Source organism: Anabrus simplex, chromosome 4 (assembly GCF_040414725.1).
Source record: "Anabrus simplex isolate iqAnaSimp1 chromosome 4, ASM4041472v1, whole genome shotgun sequence".
Lineage (NCBI taxonomy): Eukaryota > Metazoa > Arthropoda > Insecta > Orthoptera > Tettigoniidae > Anabrus > Anabrus simplex.
This window is the reverse complement of record NC_090268.1, coordinates 305,145,515-305,172,470: the sequence shown is the minus strand read 5'-3', so window position 1 is coordinate 305,172,470 and position 26,956 is coordinate 305,145,515. Positions and strand designations below refer to the sequence as shown.

The 26,956-nt window shown below is 39.1% G+C and overlaps 1 protein-coding gene across 1 annotated transcript in view; it reads right to left on the bottom strand.

Moving 5' to 3' along the window:
* Positions 1-3,526: 3,526 nt before the first annotated feature.
* Positions 3,527-26,956, bottom strand: part of Aprt (adenine phosphoribosyltransferase) — a 59,979-nt gene continuing 36,549 nt past the window's right edge. The window contains exon 4 of the mRNA XM_067145658.2: positions 3,527-7,547. Within this exon, the coding sequence (XP_067001759.1) occupies positions 7,411-7,547 (137 nt within the window). The 3' untranslated portion in view covers positions 3,527-7,410. The remainder of the gene's footprint in view (positions 7,548-26,956) is intronic.

Sequence of the window (26,956 nt, the reverse complement as noted above, 5' to 3'; positions counted from 1 at the left end):
GTATGCGTATCTATGGTCTCCTACACGAAATTTCCAAGTACTGGTTCCTCCTCATCGTCACACTCATCATTTACCACTGCATCGGCCACAGCCACATCATCTATTTCATTATCACTACTGCTAACACTGCCACTACTACTTCCGACTAAACTTTCATTTGAATTATACAATATTTCAAGCACGTTACTGTCAGCAGGAGCTAGCCATTGAGCGCGGTGCGTCACACAAGCTGATAAAGCTGCAGCGGGACCGAAAGTGGCAGGACGAAACTGAATGAGGGGAATAACATTTATGACGAATCAAACCAACTCGATACATATTTCAGATTAAAAGGTCGATACATCGTCTTTCAAACGAGATATATACCATGCACAACTGCTTCTCGTGTCGTAGCCTGATGCCTACACAGAGCACTCGTGGAGAGTTACGAACAGACTACAAGCTGAGAAATAGACAAATATAATAAATAAACCGCACTCTTAATAAAAATTAGAGCAAACAACATCACACGAAAAGACAAACTTCTCAGATCATCATTTCTTTATTTTATTCTGTGGGAAAGAATGAAGCAAACGGACTATTAAAAAAGCAGGGTTTGGTGCTCAGACATAATTGACAAATACTTATCCTTGCAAAAGCAACTACACTTTAACGATTTTCAATTCTTATTTAGAACACCGATAAACCCGAAAATGTCTTCTTGGAAACAAAACAATTTGCATATCAATAACACCAAAACTCTTCGCGCTATAGCCGTAAATGCGAAACCATGTATGGGTCTATACCACGTATAGAGGTCGGCGGCTACGGAAGAAAAGGGGGTCTATACCACGTATAGAGGTCGGCGCTGAGGGGTTAAGAAGAAAGTCATCCAAGAATTATACCGAGCGAGCAATGTAAAACCGGTTAGCCTGGGGCATGCTTCAGCTAAGCTGTGCAGAGTGAGTCTGTGTAGTGGTTGCGCACCTTGTAGTTTCAAATATTCAAAGATAATATTTACTGTACATATTTTAATGGACAGTGTAAAATTAAGTAACTTTTCTCATTAACTACATTTTCATGAATTCTTGTAAGCTGACTTGTTTGTTTCATGTTCCTTCAATAGCTACAAATTTTAAGACATTCTAGACTTGCAGAGTTGTAATGCATAAACCCTTTAACATGTCAGTAGCCGGGACACAAAGCTGTCGCATTTAAATATCTAACCCACTATCAGGAACAGAAGAACCACTAATCGACTAGGCTGCTGAGGTCAGCTTTCTTCTAAGAAATGAAACAAGTAGTGAAGTTCATAGCCACAGAAAACTATGAATTAACAAACAGTTTCAGCACTGAACGAACCAAGTTACGGTAGACAAGACACAGCACTTTCCTTCCTAAATCAATTGATAATGTTTTCCTGTCCACTGGAAATACTGCATTTTCTCACATAATTAACACCCTTGCATAATTTACGCATCCCAATATTTTTGGGTCCAAAGTGGAGAAAAAGAAACATTCACGTATTTCACGTAGCTCCTGATGAGTTTTGAAATAAAGAAGTCAACTACTCAGGTAGCAGCCTAACTATTGCAAAACCAGGCGTTCCAAATACTGGGCAACGTTTTGTTATCAGCCTGTAGGAAATACCACTGCACTAGTTCAATGAGAGAATCAGTGCAGAAGTGACCAGTGACGCTCTATTCCAGTCTGTTACAAATGTATTTTACGAGTGGTTCGGGTACGGGACATGCGTTTTCTGTGATCTCAAAATTGTTTGTTAGTCTACAGTGAGCAAGTATTCGAGTAATAGTGCATCATATAAACTTGCGGTGATCAGTTACGACAAAACATACAGGAATAATAGGGCAGTGGGCCACAAGTATTCAGTGTCCGAATGCAATGTGCACTGCCACGGTTACCGTGGTAACAGAGTACTGCACTTCAAGCGACCAACAAGCCTCGCAAAGCATTTCGCGGACCAAAAAGTGGCAAGTTACTGAAAGTAGGGGAGGATCTGCTTAAATGTATGATTTAATTACGCAACGTTGGATATCCCGTTTCTCATGAAATGCTGTATTTTAAATGACGAGAAATAGCTGCTGCACATGGAATCATTGTCTCGGATTTGAAGGTTATCCGAGGCTTCATTAATTTTATGAAGAGAAATGCACTTTCTCTTCGACGAAGACCAACATTATGCCACAACATGCCGAATGATTTCAACCAAGGACCGGTAATTGATTTTCATCGCTTTGTGATTGAGAAGCATAAAGTGAAGGAATATTTGCATTCCCAAATAGGAACCACAGATCAGATGCCAATCAGTTTTCGTATGCCACAAAGTAGAACAATCGATAAGAAAGGAATGCCGAGTGTTATCGTACGTGCTACCGGAAGCGAAAAAGAACGATGTACTGCAACGCTTGCTGTAACAGGTGATGGCAGAAAGCTTGCCCCTTATGTTGTTCTAAAATGAAAAACAATGCCTGAAGTAAAATTTCCACTAGGAATCCACGTTCCTATCCAAGGAAAAGGTTGGATGGACACGTCACTCGTACAACATTGGATACAAACAGTTTGGGGAAATATAGCAGGGGTCCCTCCTTCGATGTCCAGCCCTTCTTGTGTTGGACAGTTTTCTTGTTTTGCAAGTGTGTCATTATTATGTACTTACATGAATTGTGCTTTTATTAGTACATGTTTATTTTACTTCAAGCCGTGCTGTCAGCTCGTAACGGGAAGAATATTTTCCAGTGTCGGTACTTCAAACCCACGTGTCCAAATTACCTGATGTACCCCATTTGACTTTCCAGAAAGAATCTCGCGCTGGAATTTTATGCCAGATGACGATTAACTCTGCGTAGACTCAAATGGTACGGTCACATGCGAAGGATGGATCCTGATCGCATACCCAGAAAAATGTATGATCTGCAGTTAAAATATTCAAGACCAAGAGGGTAGCCAAGAATGCGATATACAGAGATGGTGAAAAATGATATTCAGCAACGAGGAAGGGACTGGGACAACACTGAAGAAGGAGAAAAGTACAAAGACAGAAGTTGGTGGACGGGCTTCATTCGCTGACCCATCATATAGATGGAACGATGTGGGATATGTATGACGATTAACTGCAAATGAGTTTAACCAACTGCGTGTATATTAAATTATACGTATCTTTTAAATGTAAATAATTCTAAATAATGTTTTAAATATCTGAATTCCTCGTATAATTTATGCATCCGAAGTTTTCGCCTGTATTTTTCGTCAAAAAGGTGTGTTAATTACAAGATAAAATACAGTAATAAGGAAGATGCTGAAAGCCTAACTTCAGTGTATAGCATTCATTTACAAGGATTTTGAGTCAAAGGTTCACTGTTCCACAAATTCAATTAGTTCACTGAAAACCTGTCTTTTCTTCACCACATTCACATAGAGTGGAGTCACAGACAAAACCCCACTTTCTCATGTTGGCATCTCTGAAAACCATAAAAATAATTAGTGGGATTTAAAACCGGTACCATTACAATACCATAATGAACGTAGCTTCAGCATCAAAAATTTGCTTCTTTATTATAACATGAGAAACCACAATTACAACATACATTTTCAGCGGGAATGATCCATACCCAAAGAACATCAAACAGTTTATATCTCAATATGGCATATCTAAAAACCATAAAAATAATTACACTCTCACTGGGAATGATCCATACCAGAGAATAACCACAAGTAATATAAAAAATATAAAACATATTACATACAGTACAGTTCTTAAAGAACAAAACATATATAATGGTAAGAAAGAGTCAAGTTATTTCATTGAACATTTTTATGCGATTATACTGATTTTCTTCTGTCTAATAATGGTAGTTGAAGTACCTTGCTTCAGTGCCTTCTGAATGCCCTTCCCCAGCAGCTGACTCCCAGGACAGGAACATTTTATGTTTTGCATTCTTACCAGCACTGGTGAAAATGTTTATACCCTGAACATTATAGCTTCTAAATTGACGTTTTGGCTGATTTTGGCTCTATATGGTGGTTGTGCACAGAAATACAAACATACAACCGATCCCAAGCTCCTGTTCATACCAATTTATATCGACTGGGCACAATCTCAAAACCTAGCTGCCAACTGTACTGTGTACATTCTCCACATGGTTAAACTTGTCTCGTTTGGCGTGTATGGTATTTGATATAGTTCGTGACATTTTGCATTTTTTTCCCTTCTGTAATTTGTGTTTTTTATATTGTTATTTTTAGGCTTTATCTATCTACTAAAATATAGTTTACAGTTTAGCATAGCATAAGTTAATACAACAGCCTACAGTTATTTATAGGTTTAAAAGTTCAGTATAGCAGTAGTTTATTTATATCCGTGTGTTGGTTAGTGTATCTAGTTCGTCTGTGTATACCACGTCTCAGTGAATTTTGGGACAGACAGGTGGCAAGAAAGTGACTCTGAGTGTGGAGTATTTCCTTTGTACACCATAACCTGTGTCATCATCCCTTAGTTGTGAGTAATTTGTTATTTCCTCATTCACTTTTATTTTTGTTTTAGGGTCAGATATTGTTAGCAAGTGCATACAGTGTCTTCAAAGTTTTTATGAATTTGTTTTCACTCGTGATTCATTAGCTTTTCTGAGTGCAATAATACATTTTATGAGGACTGTGTACTGTGATCGTATTGCAGCAGTAGAACACTAGCAACATACAGTAAATAAGGCAATGCTCACATGTTTTTCTAACTGTCAATTTAGAAGTAAAGTTGTGCAGAACATAATTTCATAAAATTATCACCACTTTGTAGTCAACATCAACAAGCTTGACCATAATGGCCACCAATAGTCCGTGTTGAATTAAATTACTGTTATTAATAATGTAAAGCTCTGCCCTAACAATACAATTCAAAATCTAGTGTATTTACTAATACATCAAATACATAAATATATATAAGTACATGTTTCGAAAATTAATATTCTTTTCTTCAGCTTATTGATTAAAATCACATGCATGTAAAAGACCTTATTTTTTAAAAAAATTCCGAACATAAAACTGGTCAAAAACAACAATAAAATAAAAATATATTAAACATTCAAACTTAATATCATTCATGTTATGTCCAATGTCCTGTAAAGAGTTCACATATGGTACTACAATTGAGGTGGTTAACAATATTATCTAATGTTATGGCGTGGCATCTTTATGACCTTCATAGTTCCAAGGCCCTTCATGGGTCTCAAGTTGTTGTACTTAACAAAGTTGAAACAGTATGGGTCTGCTTATACCAATAATAACAATAGTTGAAAAGAAGTACTCAATATGCCAAATAGTTACACAAAAGTTATGCATTAAATTAAAAAGTTTACATTATTGATAAGAGAGACTGCAAAACATCTTTCCCAAAAATTGCCACTCATGCATAAGCGAATAGGATAACTGATATGTTTTTAATAATCAGCTGTAACAACTCATTTAGTCAGTAGTTACTACATTTTCTATGACTATATTTGATAAGATGGAAACAAAGAGCACCAGGCTTTGATGATAAAACAACATGATGAATGGTATTATATTTTAATTTTGCATGATTCTTGCTTCTATTTATTTACCAGGCGAGTTGGCCATGCGGTTAGGGGCGCGCAGCTGTGAACTTGCATCCAGGATATAGTGGATTCGAACCCCACTGTCGGCAGCCCTGAAGATGATTTTTCGTGGTTTCCCATTTTCACACCAGGAAGATGCTGGGGCTATACCTTAATTAAGGCCAGGGCCGCTTCCTTCCCACTCCTAGGCCTTTCCTATCCCATCATCGTCATAAGACCTATCTGTGTCGGTGCGACATAAAACGTTTCTATTTATTTAAGAATGATGATGGAATCATTCATAGTATATTCACATTACAAAAACAAGCCCATTGCACATTAGCCCATTAAGGGCCTTGCCCTGCTGCCCAGCCAGATGGCCTGCAGGTACTGAAGTGCCATAGGGCAGCATGAAAACATCCTCAGTTGTATTTCTTGGCTTTTGCAACTGGATCCACACTACCTCTCACATCAGACAGTTCCTTAGTTGATCTTCCAAGAATGACTGAACTTTTTTTCAGCCTGCGGTCCAAAATTTAAATCCCTGGACTGGTCGGGAATTGCGAATGTAAAGTCTCCAAGTAAGAGGCAGGCAATGCTACCATAGGATTGGTATGTTTGCATTTTACAAACAAATCCATGCAACATCTGGTATTGTGGCCTGAGATGCTAACAATTATGAAAGCAAATCACATCTAGTACAAATACCTGTAATTTCAATGATATCATGATATTTTACACCCGTATTCTGTCGTGCAAGCTCATTTTCTACAGTATAGAGCTAGAATTTTATGTCTGGGCAGGGTTACCTGCTATGAGATGGAGTAGACCGTACAGCCAGCAACTCAACACCAAATGCTGGGCACATTTAAAAATTCTGACTCTTTAAAGGAGCAAATGACTTTGGGTAGAGGAAATGCCACTAAAATCCAACATGCAGCATCTTTTCTCCAGCTTAGGGGCAGCTGCAAAAGGCATGGCAGATATGAAATGCCTTTGAATGTGGCAAGCCCATCACAACAATAGCCTATATGAAGTGTTAAAGTGGATCAGGACAAGGAATGGACAAAATGGAGGTCAGTGATCCACTACCCTGCCCAGGAGCTTCCTGGACAAGGATAGTGGAGGAGAAGAAGAAGAAAAACTCCTCTTGAAGTCATAATAAATCTAATGTTCTACATATGAAAGAGTGTTTCTAATTCTGCCCACTGGATTGCAAGATGTGTCATGTATGAGATGTAGCCATGAAGTGATTGAGCTGAACATTAGCAAATGGTGATACACTTTGGAAGTGGGTGACACCTTGATGGTAATTACAGGAGATATAGGTATTATTCAACATGTACCGCATTCAATTTGATGCCCTCATGAGCAGAGGTGGTTGCAAAGTCAGGGATGACCAAAAATATTATCAAAAAGAATGTATGCTGAGATTTTTCAGCACAAAGGCTAGATGGATCCCCAATAGCTCCACTACCAGCTGTCACAGACAACCCATTCCTCAGAGAAGAAACATACTAGAGGAATAAGAAATGAGGTAGTTTCCCTGTTGCTTTCCACACTGAGTCAGGAGCTATTACACATAAGTCTGCTACACCCACTGAATTGCATTTACCAACTGATCCTATGGGCGACACTTTCACACCATTCATTACAGGAACATAAACCTATATCGACAGTGAAGAAAAAAATCTTCAGTATAATCAAATAATGTAAGTGCAACTTGACTCTTCTATAATATTTTATGAACCTAGGCCTAAGTATACAATACATACAACAGCTATGTTCAACAGGGCATGGAATGTTTCATAATATTTAAAAACAGTGAGTAGTAACTAAATTGGCGCTAAAACTGAACGATGGAATGAACTGGAACTGGAATATTTTCTTGCCCATTTAGATCTTTCAGCTCCATTACAACAAGACATTCCACAACCTTGGCTCCTAATTGATTCACCAGTGTGCATGCTGCTCGCAGACTTCCTGTAGGAGACAATAAAAATTAATATAAAACTCACTTTGAATTTTATGAATACAAGAAAAAAAGAGGAAAAGGAATTCTAAGGGGTATCCAATGCTTCCCCTAGAAATGTAGACAAGTGATAAGGACATTTCAATATCAGTTTATATGAAATTTTTTGAATCTCTCAAAGGATACTTGTTTCTAAATTAAATTGCACCAAATTCTCATTTTCATGCAGAAGGCCACGTATCAAATCATACTTGTAACAGTTGCTATCTGAACTCATTCCTGGTTGCCAGAGTTTTGCCCTCGTGTGCTAGGTTGGGCTCATCAGTTGGTACCCAGCACGAAGGCGAAACACTGGCAACCAGGAATGAGTTAGCTGGAAAATTTATATTGTCCAATAACGGACCATTTATATTGGTATTATAAATTTACTCATTCGGGACAAATATTTCAGATTCCCTATGGGAATCAACATCTATATCAGTGTAACATGTCTCGGAATAAGTTGGCGTCGGCAATCACGCGGGAAGTCGCTCAAGATCACAGGTTTGGTACTTGTTCTGCCACTCACAGTTTGCTGTCTGTCACGTCAACACGTTGTTGCTACTGTAAGTCGGTGCGCTCTGTGTGGTTTAATTAAGTTTTCTGGTGCAACAGCTTGGAATTTTTTATTGGAAGGGGAGTTGGTTCAGTTCTGATCGTCAAAGAAATGTAAGTATTATGTTATGTTATGTTATGTTATGTTATGTTATGTTATGTTATGTTATGTTGTAGTTATTATATTATTGCAATCAGAATTTGCATTAATAGTCCGACATTTTCAGTATCAAATATAGCACAATTTCTGTATGTTCTTTGTAGATAATGCGCTGTAGATAGAAGAATCAACAGGACAATCATCAATAAGAAACACCAAGTTGATGGCCAATGGAGATTATTACCTAACTAGCAATTACCCGCGGCTTCGCTCGTGTGGATTTCGTAATTTGATCAAAGTAACCGTTCCTCGACACTGTACTAAGACATTACCTGAAAATTCCTAAAGTATATAAACTCATCCAAAAATTGAGTTTTATTTACCCCAGAAATTATTTGTAAACCATGTTTGTAGTATTACTTTTTGGGGCTAAGACGACCATGCAACATGGAACTGTACATGTGAGAAACAGTCTTCTTTCGTGTTGAAAAAATAAATACATGTTTCTTTATTTTTAAAGGAGATTCCAAATACCTATTCCCACATTTGTAACATCTTCAGTTTTTGATATACATAAGTATCAGCATAAAAAGAATTCAACCCCTTGATCAGTTCTTCCCACAACCCCACGCAAGTGTATTTTCCAAAAACAAAAATACAAGCTTCTTTATTTTTTAAGGAGATTCCAAATAACAATTTTCATGTATGTAACATCTTCAGTTTTGAGATATAAGTACCCTCATACAAAGAATTCAACTAATTTTTCAATTCATTAACCCCCATTAAGTGGATTTTCCGAAGACAAAAGAACACGCGTTCCTTTACTTTGAAAGAAGATTCCAAATGTTCATGCCTCTAATTCAACTCCTTTTTGGCCCCCAGCCCGTTAAGTTGATTCCCCCACCCTCTCCAAAAAAATGCGTGTATTTTTAAGGGAGATTCCAAATACAAATTTTCATGCGTGTAACATTAAGTTTTTGAAATATAAGTTTCTCCATAAAAAGAATTTTAAAATTTCACTTCCTTTCACCCCCCCCCCCCCCCCTTAAGTGAATTTTCCGAAAACCAAAAACACTTGTTTCTTTATTTATAAAGGAGCTTTCAAATGCCGATTATCATGACCATAACATCTCTGGTTTTGAGATATATGTATCCTCATAAATTAAATTACTGTAAACCCCTTTTTCACCGCCCCCGCCCGCAAGTTGATTTCCCCCCAAAAATTTGTGTGCCTTTATTTTTAAAGGAGAAGTTGGAGAAGAAGGATCTTAATAACAAACTTAATACCATAAGGGCAATTGCCAAGTTCAATGGGTACAACAGGCCGTTTATAGAACAAATAATAAACAAATATAGGTACCGGCCTAAAACCAAACTCATAAAAGAAAAAGAAAAAACTCCTATGTCAACCACCTTCACTTACAATAACGACGTCCACAAAATCACCAACCTTTTCCGGAAACACAATGTAAGAATTTTATTCAAAACTAATAATAGAACTTCCAAAATTTTATACAACTCTGCATCAATCAATACCCCCAGTATCTACTCCAAATCTGGAATATATAGACTAAAATGTAATGAATGCAGCAGCTCTTACATAGAAAAAACAGGACGCAATTTTATGATGAGATATTCAGAACACGTCAACGCAATGAGACACAATAAGTTCTCCGCCATGGGTATACATATGCACGACACTAATCACAAATTTACAGACATTGAACAAGATAAGGAAGTTCTGCAAACAGGAAACAAGGGACCCATAATGAATATTATTGAAAGTTGTTACATCAGCTGCGATCAATACTACAACCCCAAATATAATTTAAATGAAATTTACGAGAAACCCAATATCCTTTTCGATATTTTAATCGATTGGCTTAAAAATACCAAACTATCGAAAAACACTTCGATTTTCCAAGCAATCCAGAATACACACTCCCGTCAATTACCCCCACTACCCCATCCTTCCGCCCTGCCTTAGTCCCGCCTCCTTCCTTCCCCTCGCCTCCTTTACCGCTGCCCAAACACTTCGTCCGGCTCCGTCTTTGTAACAACTTGTTTAACATGCTGCTCAAGGTGAGTCAATCATCATTCAATGATCCTTATGATTCTAGTAACTTCCATACATTGCTTCCAACATCTAACTTGGCTATTTTCTCCTTCAGGTTTAAATTGAAGTGGGAATTCATCTTTATTTACATCACGATCTTACGTGATCAAAGTAAACTTCCCCGGAACCACCTAATATTAAAGGAATAAATGTCACTCACATAGACAACAGCACAAATTCACCTATTCTGAATGAACACAGACTGAACTATGTAACGAACAGCAGGAATTTTAAGAATTTTACATCCTAGCAATCAATTGTATCATAATTTTAACTTATCTCATTTATTATTTATTTATTTATTTAATCATGTCAGAAACATACATTATACTTACCATTAAATGTTGTGTGACCAGTAAGCGGCTAATTTACATGCTTCCTTGGTAGCGTCCATCACATTCTGGAGAGAGCAAGTATTTGGACACAAGTTACAAACAAGGAGATGGCTCATAGTCTGTTCTTCACCACATTCACATAGAGTGGAGTCACAGACAAAACCCCACTTTCTCATGTTGGTCTTTGTTCTTCCAACTCCTGAACGCAACCTGTTGCGCGTCTTCCATGTTGACCAGCTTTCCTCGTGGTCTGGAGGAAGTCTTTCGGAAGGCGTCATCCATCCTGCAAGGTGGCTGGATCTGGAACGCCATGAATTCACTCTGAAGTTCGATGGTGATTCAGTGAGGCTTTCAGTTCTATGGAGAAAGCGTTTCCTTGATTTGAGCCATTGGGTTGCTGGATGGTACCCATATAAAGTATGGATCGTCAGGTTCAGTGCTTTAGATTTCTCCAGTCTGGATGCACACTCACGGCGGATATCTGGAGGTGGGATACCTGCTAGACAATAAACTTTATCAAGTGGTGTAGATCTCAAACATCCTGTAATGAGTCTGCAGGTTTCATTTAAGGCGACATCCACTTGATTAGCATGACTAGATCTACACCAGACAGGGCAGACGCATTCTGCTGCTGAACAACAGAGGGCTATTGCTGATGTTCTTAAAAGGAGAGGATGCGTCCCCCAGGTTGAACCCGATAATTTCCGGATAATGTTGTTCCTTGCAAATACCTTCCTTTTGGTATTCAGACAGTGTGTTCTATAGGTTAGTGCTCGGTCAAGAGTTACTCCTAGATATTTGGGAGTGAAGCAGTATTCTAATATTTTACCTTCCCAAATCACTTGCAATTTTCTCGCTGTCTGTCGATTTTTTAGGTGGAAGGCACAGACTTGTGTTTTTGATGGGTTTGGTTTTAGTTGGTTCTCTTGGTAGAATTTGTAGAGCATGGGAGAGCTTCTCTTCAACTAATTCAAACATTTCCTCTTGAGCTGCCAGAGTGACATCGTCTGCATAAATAAAGCTCTTTGTCCCTTGTGGGCAAGGCTGATCATTGGTGTAGATGTTGTGGAAGGCCATTCTTTAAGATCCTCCATCTACTCCTCTGGCCTTGGAATTCAACAAAAAACCTTCTGTTCTGTAGAAAGCACTCAATCATTTGGGTGAGTTTATAGTCCTTAGTTATACAGTGCATTTTACGAAGCAGTATATGGTGATTAACTGTATCGTAGGCTGATGTCAAGTCAACAAAAACTGCTCCAGTGACTTTGTTGTTTTCATAGCCGTCTTCTATATATTGTGTGAGGTGCAGTATTTGGGAAGTACAACTTTTCCCTGGTCGAAAGCTGGCTTGTTCTGGTATGAGCAATTGTATTTTATTTATTTATTCATTTACATAGTTTACGCCCACATTGGAGCACTTAAATCAAACCCAAATAAATTTATGTTAACAAAGAATTAACTGAAGATTTAGCTTGCATCATCTTCTTCCTTTCCCAAAACCTCTTCATTCTGGCTGACCTGGCTGCCCTTTCTTCATCAGATATGACATATTGTTTGTGTTGTATAGTTTGTATTTTATAATGTGTTAAAATGTGTTTTAGATATTTTAGGAATATATATATTGTTTAATTTGTACTTAAGGCTGATGATGGCACATAGATGCCGAAACTAGTACCATTTGACCATTTGACATGTGATTGAATCACATTAAAACGTCTTTGTATTGAATAGGTGGACCTTGAAGGTATTTCATTTTACTGCAGACCTTGTATTATTTTGTCCAACAGAAAGTCAAGTCAAGTGATGACATGGTGATTGCAAAACGCGACTTGTAAATTCTCATGCCAAGAACTGAACTTGGTGTAATTCTCGAACTGTGGAACTTAATGTTTCTTCAATCAAAAACCAAGTGAAGTGTTTGACTTATTTTGTTGCTGTGCAAGTGTTAGAACATTATTTAATATTTCAGTAACTGTGATATTTGAAAGTGTTTGACATATCTCATTGTTATAACACAAGCGTTTGCATATTTTTTGCCATTCAACACTTAAGCGCTCCTTAACTAGTGATAAACTTTGAGTACGATAGACTATGCCAACCGTACTATTAAATACAAGTGACTTAAACTGATAATCCATTACGGTGTTAATCTTAATTGGATTTGAACTGATTTCTGCACATACAGTAATTTATATAATTGCTTCTAAATATTCTTCAGTGTCTTTGTTATTTTATGAGACTCACTGTGCTAAGAGTGACTAACTACAGTAAAACCTTGTTAATTCGAAGTCGTTGGGACTCAAAAATCGGACTTCGAATTATGTGATTTTGAATTAATCGCCAATTCACAATTCAGAAGTGCCAACCCTTGCTGCGTTACTAAATATTCTAAGGCCCGTTACTGCATGCAGTTAACCTTGATTCACAGTTCATACCTTTCAAATGCCATGAAAAAAGAACTATTTCCAAAATGTATCCAAGACATTTACACACGATTCAAATAATGCACTCGGATATCTCACTGGTAAACATAACCTCACGCAACGCAAGAAAGAAAAAAAAAAAAGCACGATTCAAAGACAAGGATAACTCTATGCTGGCTCCCATGTGCAAGTGCTTTTATTAATTGGATTACTATACTGTATGCATTTTAGATGCCTTGTATTTACACAGAAAGTACCCGATGCCCTTAAAATCGAACTTTCCTATGACTCTATCCTTGTACAATTTCCCGCTATGGCACTTCTCTCGTACTTCAGAAATGTAAACACTTGCCGCGTCACAAAGTATTCTAAGACCCATTAATACATGCAATCACCTCGATTCACAGTTTAAACCTTTCAAATGCCATGGAAAAAACTATTTCCAAAATGTATCCAACAAGGTGCATTTACAATGTTCAAATAATGCACTTGGATAAATCACTGACAAACATAACCTCACGCAACGTAAGAAAAACAAAAATCGCACAATTCAAAGATGAGAATAAATTATGCCAGTTCCCCTGTGCAAATGCATTATCTTTTTGGATTTCTGTACTGTTTGCATTTTTAGATGCTTTGTACTGGTATGGAAAGTGCCCAACGCCCTTAAAACATTGTAGCTTATCGAACTTTCCTATGACGAGGGGATAAAGTATCTCGCGCCCATGTGCATTGCAACGCACTATTATGACCCCCATCCCTCACCCTTGTACGATTTCCCGGCTGGCAATTTCTCCTTTAAAACCATAAGACCGTTTGGGCTCGCATTAAAATAAAGCAACGCTGTTTTACCAGCAATGACAATATTGTTCGGTGCCTACGAATTTATTATATGAGCCACGTTTTTTCGTCAACTGTCGGCATCGCCAGTGTTAGCGGATTCTGTTTTCCCACACACTGCCTGTTGCGTGATATTACGGCGCTCCTTAAAAGGTTGAATACAAGAGAATTCCGATTTCATTCAACTTAGCAATCATGAAGCGCACTGTAGACCCACCCAAGACCCACCGAAGTGAGTGTAAGTGTGAAAAGCTACCCCTCCACGTTCTGGAACGCACGTTCTATTATGAAGCGGAGCGGATAAATTTCGAGTTGAAATTACTCTGTAACATACTATTGTTTTAAAATGTAAAGGCAGTTTCGAATTAAAAGTCTGAATTTCAGTAATGGGGCCGACATTGTACTTCGAATTACGAATTATCCGTATTTCGAATTAAACAATTGAAATAATATTCAAAACTGTATCTCATGTTTCCGGGAACGAGAGCTTCTTCGAATTAGGCGGGATTTTTAATTAACCGATTTCGAATTAACGAGGTTCTACTGTAGTTATTTATTTCATCACTATTAGCAGTGCGTACAGATAAACTCTTTGATATCTTTTTTGTGTGTCAAATGCGACAGTATTATTTTTACGTTGTGGCAAGTAACCACAGACAGTGTACAGCAAGTGAACTGTGTTTAGTTTCATCTTTTTTCAGTGGTAAATTACCATAAACTATGTTCCATCATTATTTCATTTTTTTGGTAACATTTTCGTTTCTTAAATCAATGCTATCTATGCATTTTCAACTTTAACATTTTAAAGTGACATTTATGAATTTCTATCTGCAAGTGTCAAGTGGAAGTTTATTGGTATATTTCAAACAACGTGTTGCACCGATCCACGGAGATTTTTTTTTTCTGCACCATATTGGGCGATCAGTCAAATGCTCCGGCTAGTTCCCCTATTATGTCTGTCATGTCTTCGGATCGAATGAACAGATCAATGCAATAAATATATGATGCTAAAATGTCGGCAGCTAACCAAGTTTGCATACGTCGTGTAGAGTTTAACTTATTTTGTCAAAATCATTTCAACTGACGTAGTAATTCCATCTCTTCGACTCATTGCATTCGTCAAAATATTCTCTAAGCTGCTACGCGACATCTCTCAGGGATTTTTATTACGCATCACCAACAAAAAATATATATATTTTACGTAGGTTCAACCGGGAACCCATTTCTTCATACTCAAGATTCACCCACCAAAATTATTCGTCCGGCAATGTCAATTCTCAATTACTATCTAAAAATCTGTCTTTCAATAGCACGTTAATCATGCAAGTTCAACCTAAACTTATCTGCTAAATCAAATAATTTATCCTCAATAATATCTTTTTTTAATTTAAATTTATAATTATTCATGATCATGAATTAATAGAAGAAAAGAGAAAGAAAAAAAAAATATATATATATATATATAACTTTCTATAACAAATATTCATCATGCTTTCCTTGAAATATTATATCGTCTCTGTAAAATAATTTGAATATTCCTTCAGAATAAATATCTTAATCGCCTCATGAAAAACAAAGAAAAGTTTGCTTACATTCATCAATTGCAGCTGTTAAATGAATTAAAGTAGTTAATCAAATCAGATGATTGAATAAATGAAAGCAGTTACATGGATTGAATAAATTAGATAAATCAAACAAAATAAACTTAATTTCAATTCTGAATGCACTTATTTTCAGTTCCTTGTAAAAAAAATATTTATAACATTTTCATGTATCTTGTAAAAAAAAAATTTATAACATCGGCAATGTCAGCCAAGTTCCAAGGCAATAGCTCTATTCAGCTATATTAGTTATCTTCCATCAAAAAGAAAAGAAATATATATATATATATCAATCGTTTTATCATGTCATTAATATGTAAATGTAACCATCTAGTATTCTAATATCTCCGGTAGGTACTATATAATAGCAATAATATACTATCAATCGATGTAACTGACGTGCCTCAAATTCGCATCCGGGTCCGAATAATATTTCATAACATCCCAAGGAGTACAGCTGGTGACGTATTTCATTTGCTTATGGCAGAGAATAAAATTTAAGAAGACATTTCTCCCTTTAAAATATGGCTTCATCCATAAATATCAAATAATATTCATTATCACGTTTGAAATTTTCCAAGAAGACATTAAGTTTTATCCTTACTTATATTTCATTTATAGATTGTATTTTGAAGACAGTTCCGGTTAGCCTACCACTACATCATGTTACGTAACGTAATATTTTACCTATATCTAACCCAAAAATATCACACTTCATTCCAACAGTCAAAAAATATTAATGGTTAGTAACAAGTCATAATTACTACCAACAACTTTCAAATATGGATACACCCTTCCATATATCATTTGGGAATATCATAATATCGCGCCATACTCAAATTCACATGTATCTCAACGAATATTCATATCTATATTCTCCACACATATTTCTCATAACCTTACCTACCAATCACTTTCCCCGCGGCATAACATTTTAACATACCACACTGAAACTACAACGTTGCATAATTGGGTTAGTTTTCAGTCATATCATCAAATATTTACGTTACTATGAAAAAATAAATACATATTTGAATAACGAGAGCTCATATTTACTCGCATGTAATTGTGGTGAATCGGCAACCAAGTCTTAATAACACGTAAACTATTATCTTCTTTCTGTTTTACGGTTAAAGTTTACCATATTAAATACGTCGTTTCATTTTAACACGGGAAGAATATCACCTTAAATCTCAGCATATATGATTGTAAACATTCCTACGTATTGGCATTGATTATACATTATTGAAGAATACCTACGTCCACACGTATCAATAAACCACATTAAACTCTTTGCGAAGATTTTGCCGATTGGAATTTTCTCTCGAAGACGAATAACAACTTTCGCACTACAAATTCACAGCTTAATTTATATATTACTTCTAACATTTCTAACTACTACTACCAATAAAAGAATATCGGAACTTAGCTGTCATTTGCCGATGTTACTAGACTGGGCTAGGTTTCCATCTGATCATCCACGGCATGCGGGCTGGCACTGGACATCTACTACGTCATGATTATGCACTGGAATGCAGGTTCGGGATAGCAGCATCGGCAAGGCGACTTCCGTCATGTTGTCAGATCCATCTCTAGTTTAGCTCCTCATGATGACGGCGATGAGTACATGCGACAGAATATTGAACATTGTCATTAGGATCAGGGACATAGTCTTCTGCAATATATTATTCAGGATCTAATTCGTAACTTTTTCTACAAGTAATCCAAATCAAAACTTCAACGATAGAATCTAGTGACAAGAATTTAAGAATACAATCTAGTCAGCTCTCAATTTCACTGCCGTTAATATCTTCAGTGTATAGATATTATTATCTCGTTTAATGCAATACACGAGGTTTGATTTGGAGTTACGGCTACCGACGAAATGTTTAAACTATTTCTCTCTTGATTTTAATTATTTAATCTGCTCAGTAAAACGCTAGATTTTGGTGTGATCCTTTAAGATTCCCTTGAAGTACTAATTCTTTAGCTTAATTTTCTCCCTTCTAAATACGACGGTTTCTTCTGCGTAGAAAATCTCGCCCCGTTGCAGTGAAAATTTTTTTATTGTCCGACTCGATTTTTTAACAATCCCAAAAGCATTCTATTCTTTTTTTATATCACGGCGGCATGGATTCTGCCGGTCCGCACATCTAACTACCAAAACCATGGCCTGTCTGCATCGCCAAATTAGCATTCTTTTCCCGACATGTTACGACTTCTTTGACTTCCTGCACCCGTATTTTATTATTTTGATAACCACGGCCCCTTTGATTCATTGTGTCCGTATATATTTTTTTAATGTATAGCCCAACCAAGTGAATTTTCTCGCGTGCAGGGCAAATTCTAACGTATGACCACGTTTATCTCGTTATCAGGTCGATGAAAACGGTACAGTGTTGTCTGCCTGTATAAATTAAAGGCAGTACTTTGCAAATTTTGGTGACAAATGAATGTGAACGTGTCAGGGGACTGTACAACTGTGGACAATCGTATAAAGCTAAACCATGAGTGATTACCCCGCATCAAGATCGCTGTAGACCTCCGAGAAATTTGAGACCTTCAGGTATGAGGTACGGGTTCGATTCCATGGTGGCGAATGGACTTGGGAGCAGGAGTCCAATTCCATGGTGACGAGAGGACCCTGGAGTATAAGTTGCCTGGAGAACTATTCTGGAAGACGATTCGGGAGATAGCGGTTCACTGTACCAAGGTGATATGAATTTCCAAATTTCCAAAATTTTGAATAAACCAAGAGTTCAAAGTACATCTTCACTTATTGTAGATAGAACCTATCCTCCTGTTCCAAGCCCTAGCTTTCTTTGCCTAGGAAGAGCCTTGAGAACTTTAATTCATGCTCTCTTCAAATAAGTTAGTACGGGCTATCTTTTACTGGTGCAGTATATACAAAATCCTTTATTTAGGAAACAAACTCTTTAACGGGTTTGCCATCAGAGTATTGTACATTTTTTATGTCTTGAAATATAAATGATTCCTTAAAAGAAGCACGGACCTACGCATAGCCGCCTTGTATTGACAGCATTACACATACTTCATAGTGCTGTCACTCACAGAAATAAACCCTCATGATAGCTGGTAAAAATGCACTGTTCGCTTTCAACCGCTGACCGAACTCACACTGAACCACTGGAACTAATCTGGTATACCTTTTGTACGGAGGCTCGCCCTTCCAGATTCTTTGAATGAGGAGAAGCCACTGGAACTCTCTGGAGACTAAATGCTCTAGTTACACCTCAAGCCCCTTTCTACACTACCGAGTAGCCTCCAGTGATGTAACGGGCCACAACAGTGGTGATATAAAATGTGTTAACCATCCGCACCTATCTTGCCTCTGACTGGTTGTAACAAAAGCTAGCAAGAAGGGCGCGGCTCTACTAGGTAATATCACTCGCAACTGGAGCCCGGCTACACCACCCCTCGTAAAGGCCTAGTCGTACAAAATGGCGACCCACCACACTGCCCGCTCCTTAAGGCTGCTCCATGATATGGTATCAGACGGTCCCAATGGAGAAACATCATCTTCCCTCGTGGGGCGATCCTATGGATAATTTCCTTGAGCCTAGTGATGACAGTATATAGGCCCTCCCATGGCGACAAACATCAGGTTGCATAGCAAGCGCAGCTCCCTCCCGAAGACCATATTGGCAGGTGACGCCCGCCGTTTTGAGTATGGATTCTTGACGGGCCATCAGGAAGTATGGGACCCTGTCATCACAGTCCCTTTGGCACACCAAAACCACCTTCCTGGGGTTCTCCTCGACAGTCTTCATGAAGTGCTCCGCTATGCCATTTGACTGAGGATGGAGAGGCAACATACGGGTCTCCGCACTCCTAGATAATGCAGGAACTTCCTGCATCAGTCTTGACTCAAAACTCCTGCCCTTGTCACTGTGCAGTTCCTTTCGGTACACCAGAGTGGCAGAATTTCTTGACCAAGATGTTGGCTACTCTCAATGCCTCTTATGAAGGACAGCGTAGACCTCTGGCCACTTGGTAAAACAGTCCATGGCCAGGAGTAGGTAACGGTTCATGGCATCAGATTCAGGGAATGGCCCAGCAACATCGATGGCGATCCTTTCAAAAGGTGCTCTGACGTACTGCACCATCTGACCCTACTCACAACACAAATGTCACACATCTGGCACATCCTCTCAACATCTTTCCTCATACTCCTGAGGATTATCACTGGGCAATCTGCATCTTGCCATCCGTAGATTCCTACATGAAGGTGAGCAATCTGTCGTTGACCTTCAGAGATGTCCACTGAGCCCAGTATGCCTTATAGATTGGACTGCGTTCAGCGATGTCCTTCAATTTCGATTGCTATCTTGACTCAACGTTACACAGAATCTGCAAGATATTATCATCCTTCAGCTGCTCCCTCCTCAAGGCGGTTCAATGCCAGACTTCGGCGGCAGCGGCCCTCACGTCCACAGTGCCCGCCTGCCTCTCCACCTTCTTTTTTATTTTATAACTGTTAGGTTCTTCAATCTGCCAAAACTAGGTTTGAATAAAGACATTTATAAAATAACCTGAAAAGTAAAATATATGGTGCAGAGCCTTGTGGGCTGCTCTACCACTACGGGAAATTCGTGCAGTGCCTCATTGGCGCACTGGATTCTCTTCCTTAGTTGGACTTGGTAGGCGGCTGCCAGCTCATTATCCCCATAACGTCCGTCGAGTGCTCCCACAACCTCCTCATAGGTGGCACCCGGCTGGAGGCTGTGTAATACCTCCACTGCTTCCCCAGGTAGCCCGGTGATCAGTCAGCTTTCTCCTCTGATTTCTGACCATTGTATACGCAAGCAGTCTTGAACTAGGCCCAGAAAATCCTCCAAGATGTTGTCCTGTCGTAGCGTTGGGATTTCACCTTTGCGATGCTGGAACTGCCATCACTGCTGGTGGGCTTAATACGAGTCTCGATGGCCGTCACTCTTCCACGCAATGCATTCATTTCCTCCCCAAGTCTTGAAGTCCAGATTCTACAACCTGGGGCATTGTTCTAAACTGTTTTTCAACCAGCTTGGTGACATCCTACATAATGTCACTCTTTAACTTCATTTTGAAAGAGTGTACTTCCTTCTACAATTTAAATTGTCCACCCTTAAGTTCATTTATTTCTGATTTCAGTTTGCACTTGACTTCATCCTGGCTGAATTTTAGTTCACTTAATTCTGATTTGAGTTCATTCGTGATCTTACTTTCAAGTTAATCCTGATTAGATTTGAGTTTATTTTAAAGTTCACTAACGCATTGGTCCTGGTTGGATGTAAGTTGGCTGTTAGTTCATCTTGACTGGATTTAAGTTCAACTAGCAACTTACGGAAAAGAGCCTGGAAGTTTTCGGCATCAATTATTCTAATCACGACAGATGTCTAAGCTGATATAGATGATACAGATGTTAATTCCCATAGGGAATCTGAAATATTTGTCCTGAATGAGTAAATTTATAATACCAATATAAATGGTCTGTTATTGGACATTATAAATTTTCCAGCTAACTCATTCTTGGTTGCCAGCGTATTGGTAGGTGTGTTAGGTACCAACTGATGAGCCCACCCTAGCACACGAGGGCGAAACACTGGCAACCAAGAATGAGTTAGCTGGAAAATTTATAATGTCCAATAACGGACCATTTATATTGGTATTATAAATTTACTCATTCAGGACAAATATTTCAGATTCCCTATGGGAATCAACATCTATATCATCTGATGGCCAGGCAGGCATCAATTTTTGGTGATGAGACAAAGTCTCTTAGTGCATTGGCACTGCCGGTGGCTCCAGTTAGCCTACGCAGTGGCCTCCATGGTATGCACTAGCCAGCGTATTGGTAGGTGTGCTAGGTACCAACTGATGAGCCCACCCTAGCACACGAGGGCGAAACGCTGGCAACCAAGAATGAGTTAGCTGGAAAATTTATAATGTCCAATAACGGACCATTTATATTGGTGTTATAAATTTACTCATTCAGGACAAATATTTCAGATTCCCTATGGGAATCAACATCTATATCATCTGATGGCCAGGCAGGCATCAATTTTTGGTGATGAGACAAAGTCTCTTAGTGCATTGGCACTGCCGGTGGCTCCAGTTAGCCTACGCAGTGGCCTCCATGGTATGCACTAGCCAGCGTATTGGTAGGTGTGCTAGGTACCAACTGATGAGCCCACCCTAGCACACAAGGGCGAAACGCTGGCAACCAAGAATGAGTTAGCTGAAAAATTTATAATGTCCAATAACGGATCATTTATATTGGTATTACTATAGATGTCTAGGCTACGGAAAATGCTACCAGTAAATCTCACTTCAGACTTCAATTGCAACATGATGGCGGGGTGGCAGATAGATAAATACATGAGTGGTAGTGTCTACTCTAAAATTGATTAACTAAATCTAATAATCGCTTACAAACAGGCACATAATTAACACTAGCTCTCTGTCTCTCTTTTCATTCACACTCAGTCTAACACCTAGAAGTTAAAACAGTAACACTATACACATCCTTATAACTGTGACACAGACCCTACGAGAGTTCACTGAACACTTTACTCACTGTACTACATTAGCGGACGCATACTTCAACAGTTCACGCATGCTTAACTCAAGTCTCACAAGTCTGTCTATGGTACAGAGTTCGCATGTGCATGGCAGTCTTCTGCCATTATCCCTTCTTGCTCAGCTGCACTGTTCCGTCAGTACATATGCAGCTCTCTGTCAACACTGTGGCACGCTGGTCCAGTACTCACAGATATGAATTATAATGATCGCTAGCTGAAATGCTTGCTCTCAACCACTGACCGACTAAGCTCGCCCTACTAGCTGGCATTACTGATAACTGGAACCTGGCTAGATTGCACCTCATTAAGGCCTAGTCATACAAAATGGTGGCTCTCCATAATATGTACTGTATGTATGTACGTACATTACTTGGCATGAAGGCCAGTTCGAACCTCAACAGTTCCACCAACAGCTGTTGTACCGGAGAGTACACCTTCTCCGGCCAGTTAAACTGCGCGCCTTCTATAAGCCCATCTATGTAAACAAACTTGCAACTGGTGTATTTACAAGGTACTTTGGTCTTCAACCGTTATATGTCTTTATCATCGCTTTAACTACTCCCTCTAACGGGACAAACTCTAATTACTCTATAAAGGAAAGTTTATTTTTTGCAGTTGGCAAACCTTAGGTTTTGAGGATTGTTTTGTTTATGTATCAAAGTTGTCAACACTTCAGCTGGTTCCTTCTTCAACAGTAATCAACCTATCAGAAACTTGCAAATATTTCCTCTAGCCAATTAAAATTGGGGATGTGTACAGGAATCCAGCCTAACAGTAAAGAGTTCTGGAAGCTTCCCCTGAAAAATTCTATAAAAGCTGGGTGCTTTATGGCCATATTGTCTGAATTGCTCCAGTGTGAGGAGGGTGTATTGACATGAACAAGGAGGCAGAGGCGCAGGCAGCGTTAGGAAGGCCCGGCAACTGAAGGTAATGGCAGAATTTCCATAAACATGAAATAGCTCCTGTGGATAGCTTGAGGGGGAGGTTTCAACCCCTTTCATTTACGTAAATTTCTAAATTTGGTGGTTTAATTGTAGAATTTTCAGCAAGTCTGAGGACTCTGTTCTACTCACTCCTGGGAAATATGTAATGTAAGGGAACAAAGAGTGATTATCCTCTGTCGGTTCCCATTCAACTTGGCATGGGGTGACTACAGTTTCCAAAACCTCTAAATTTCTTTAATCACATTTGGCTTTAATATTTCCTGCTTAGTCACCCCGGTGTAGAATAGGTTTAGCCTCTATATCGTTGGGCCATAAGCCCACTTAATGTTTTAACTATTTCTATAAGGAGGGCGAGTGTTTCGCCTCCTAGCCTTTTGTTTATAGCCAGCCATGTTCAAGCCCCCCCCCCTTTTCTTTTACAGTAAGGCCAGTTAGTATGGGCAATCATGCCCCTGTTTATTCGATAATTGTTTCTGGTGTGAAGTTCCCTTTAAGAACAGTAAGTTATAAATTGCTGAGCAATAGATAAGCCCAAATCAGGGCTACTTGGTGCAAATAACTGAGGACAACCGATAGGTTGTAAGTGCACCATGAGAAAATTGATGCCTCTGTGAGGTTGGACCACGATATACACTGAGCGGCACGAAAAACGCAACACTTCAATTTCTTTCAAAAACTGAAATTTATTCTAAATTTATGACACTAATCCACCATCTTATGATGGAATATTGTGGTACGGTCCCATCTAACGGTCTAACAATGAAAAGAAAAGACAATTATTATAAAGAAATTGAACAAATTAAGCGAGAGCTGCACATTTCAAGGAAATTTTGAGTAAGCTCATAAAGGTAATGCACTCTGTTTTAATGTTACACACTTCACAGACCTCGGAGACTATCTCAGGGACCTCTGTTAGCATCTTCAAAAGCGTGTATTACCATCTCTTGCAGCAATGATGGCATTCAACCTTTCAGGCATGCTCCTGATTAATGCGGTAATGTTCTGTTGAGGAATCATCTCCCATTCTTCCAGGAAGGCATTCCGTAGGTCCTGTAGGGTCTCTGGATAGCGCTGACGGACTCTTCTCCCCAGCTGGTCCCAAATATGCTCAATGGGATTCAAATCTGGGATTCGAGCAGGCCAAACCATAGCATGAATCTGTTTCATCCAAGAACTGTTGCACAATTCTCACAACATGTGGGCGTGCATTGTCAGGCATTAGTGTAAAACCATCGTCAATAAACGGAGCGAAAGGCACAACATGCTCCAGAAGGATTTCCTCCACATACCAATGTGCGGTAAGGCTCCCATGCTCCACGAAGACTAAATCCCTTGCAGCTGTATTGATTCCTACCCACACCATCACAGAACCACCGTGAAAAGGCGTCCTGGATGAGAATGTGCAAGGGGAATACTTTTCCCCTGGCCTTCTCCAGACCCTCTCTCTTCTGTCAGGTGATCGGAGGCCAAATCGCGACTCGTCGGTGAACAACACTTGATCCCATTGTTGTACTGTCCAGCCAAGATGTTCCCTTCCGAAATGCAGTCGAGCTGTGCGATGCTCTCTGGTGAGTTCCAGTCCTATAGCAGGTCTTCTGGACTGAAGATTGGCTTCTTCCAGTCTTCTTCAAACGGTTCTCTCACTAACATTGACCCCTCAAACTTGGTGGAGTCGATTTCATGCTTCATTAGCGGTGGTGTGACGGTTGCGGAGAACTTGAAGCTGTAAGAAACGGTCATCTTTCTCCGATGTTGCTCTTCTCGGGCCTGATCCTGGTCTCCTTGCAAAGACTCCAGCTTCCCTGTACCGTCGTATGGTTCTGGAAATTGTAGAAGGTGTAGTACTCAACACTTCTGCAACGTAATGCATGCTGCGACATCTTCCACCAAAGCAACAGCTTTCGCAGCTTGTTCAGAACTTAACGGCATGTTTACTCCAGAAAGCTGATTAAGAGAATCACAGAAAGATCCTACAAACACGTGTGATTGAGAGGGGAACAATTAAAGGTACAACAATAAGGGCTACAAGAGCGGGAAAACATTATTGGCTCACATCCAGCGATGTGTTTTTTAGGTTGCGCGGGAAGAAACAATTGAGGCTAGTGCAATAAACAATCAACACTCCATTGTTCACTTGCAAAGCAAATCCAATAGCATACCCCGTCTAAAAACAATGGTTGAAGTGCTTCACTTCGATTAAATAGACAATTACACATTTATTGGGTGTTGCGTTTTTTGTGCCGCTCAGTGTAGTTGGAGCGCAGACTCCTACGAAGTATATTTTCCTGGAGCTTTTCTAGCTCTTATAAAAAAATGTACCTGGGAAGAGCACTAACGCCCTTTTCTATGTAAATACATACATACATACATACATACATACATACATTATCAGTATAGACTGTTATGCCTTTCAGCGTTCAGTCTGCAAGCCTCTGTGAATTTACTAAACGTTGCCACAATCCTCGATTGGCAAATAGTGTTGTTGCCTCATTTAGTTCTATACCTCTTATCTTTAAATTGTTAGAAACCGAGTCTAACCATCGTCGTCTTGGTCTACCTCTACTTCACTTACCCTCCATAGCAGAGTCCATTATTCTCCTAGGTAACCTATCCTCCTCCATTCGCCTCACATGACCCACCACCGAAGCCGGTTTATGCGTACAGCTTCATCCATCGAGTTCATTCCTAAATTAGCCTTTATCTCCTCATTCCGAGTACCCTCCTGCCATTGTTCCCACCTGTTGTACCAGCAATCATTCTTGCTACTTTCATGTCTGTTACTTCTAACTTATGAATAAGATATCCTGAGTCCACCCAGCTTTCGCTCCCGTAAAGCAAAGTTGGTCTGAAAATAGACCGATGTAAAGATAGTTTCGTCTGGGAGCTCACTTCCTTCTTACAGAATACTGTTGATCGCAGCTGCGAGCTCAATGCATTAGCTTTATGACACCTTGATTCAATCTCACTATATTACCATCCTGGGAGAACATACAACCTAAATACTTGAAATTATCGACCTGTTCTAGCTTTGTATCACCCACCTGACATTCAATTCTGTTGAATTTCTTACCTACTGACATCAATTTAATCTTCGAAAGGCTAATTTTCATACCATACTCATTGCACCTATTTTCTAGTTCCCAGATATTAGACTGTAGGCTTTCGGCACAATCTGCCATTAGGACCAAATCGTCAGCATAGGCCAGACTGCTTACTACATTTCCACCTAATTGAATCCCTCCCTGCCATTTTATACCTTTCAGCAGATGATCCATGTAAACTACGAACAGCAAAGGTGAAAGATTACAGCCTTGTCTAACCCCTGTAAGTACCCTGAACCAAGAACTCATTCTACCATCAATTCTCACTGAAGCCCAATTGTCAACATAAATGCCTTCGATTGCTTTTAATAATCTGCCTTTAATTCCATAGTCCCCCAGTATGGCGAACCTCTTTTCCCTCGGTACCCTGTCATAAGCTTTCTCTAGATCTACAAAACATAAACACAACTGCCTATTCCTCTCGTAGCATTTTTCAATTACCTGGCGCATACTGAAAATCTGATCCTGACAGCCTCTCTGTGGTCTGAAACCACACTGGTTTTCATCCAGTTTCCTCTCAACGACTGATCGCACCCTCCCTTCCAAGATGCCAGTGAATACTTTGCCAGGTATACTAATCAATGAGATACCTCGATAGTTGTTGCAATCCTTCCTGTTCCCTTGCTTATAGATAGGTGCAATTACTGCTTTTGCCCAATCTGAAGGTACCTTACCAACACTCCATGCTAATTTTACTACTCTATGAAGCCATTTCATCCCTGCCTTCCCACTATACTTCACCATTTCAGGTCTAATTTCATCTATTCCTGCTGCCTTATGACAAT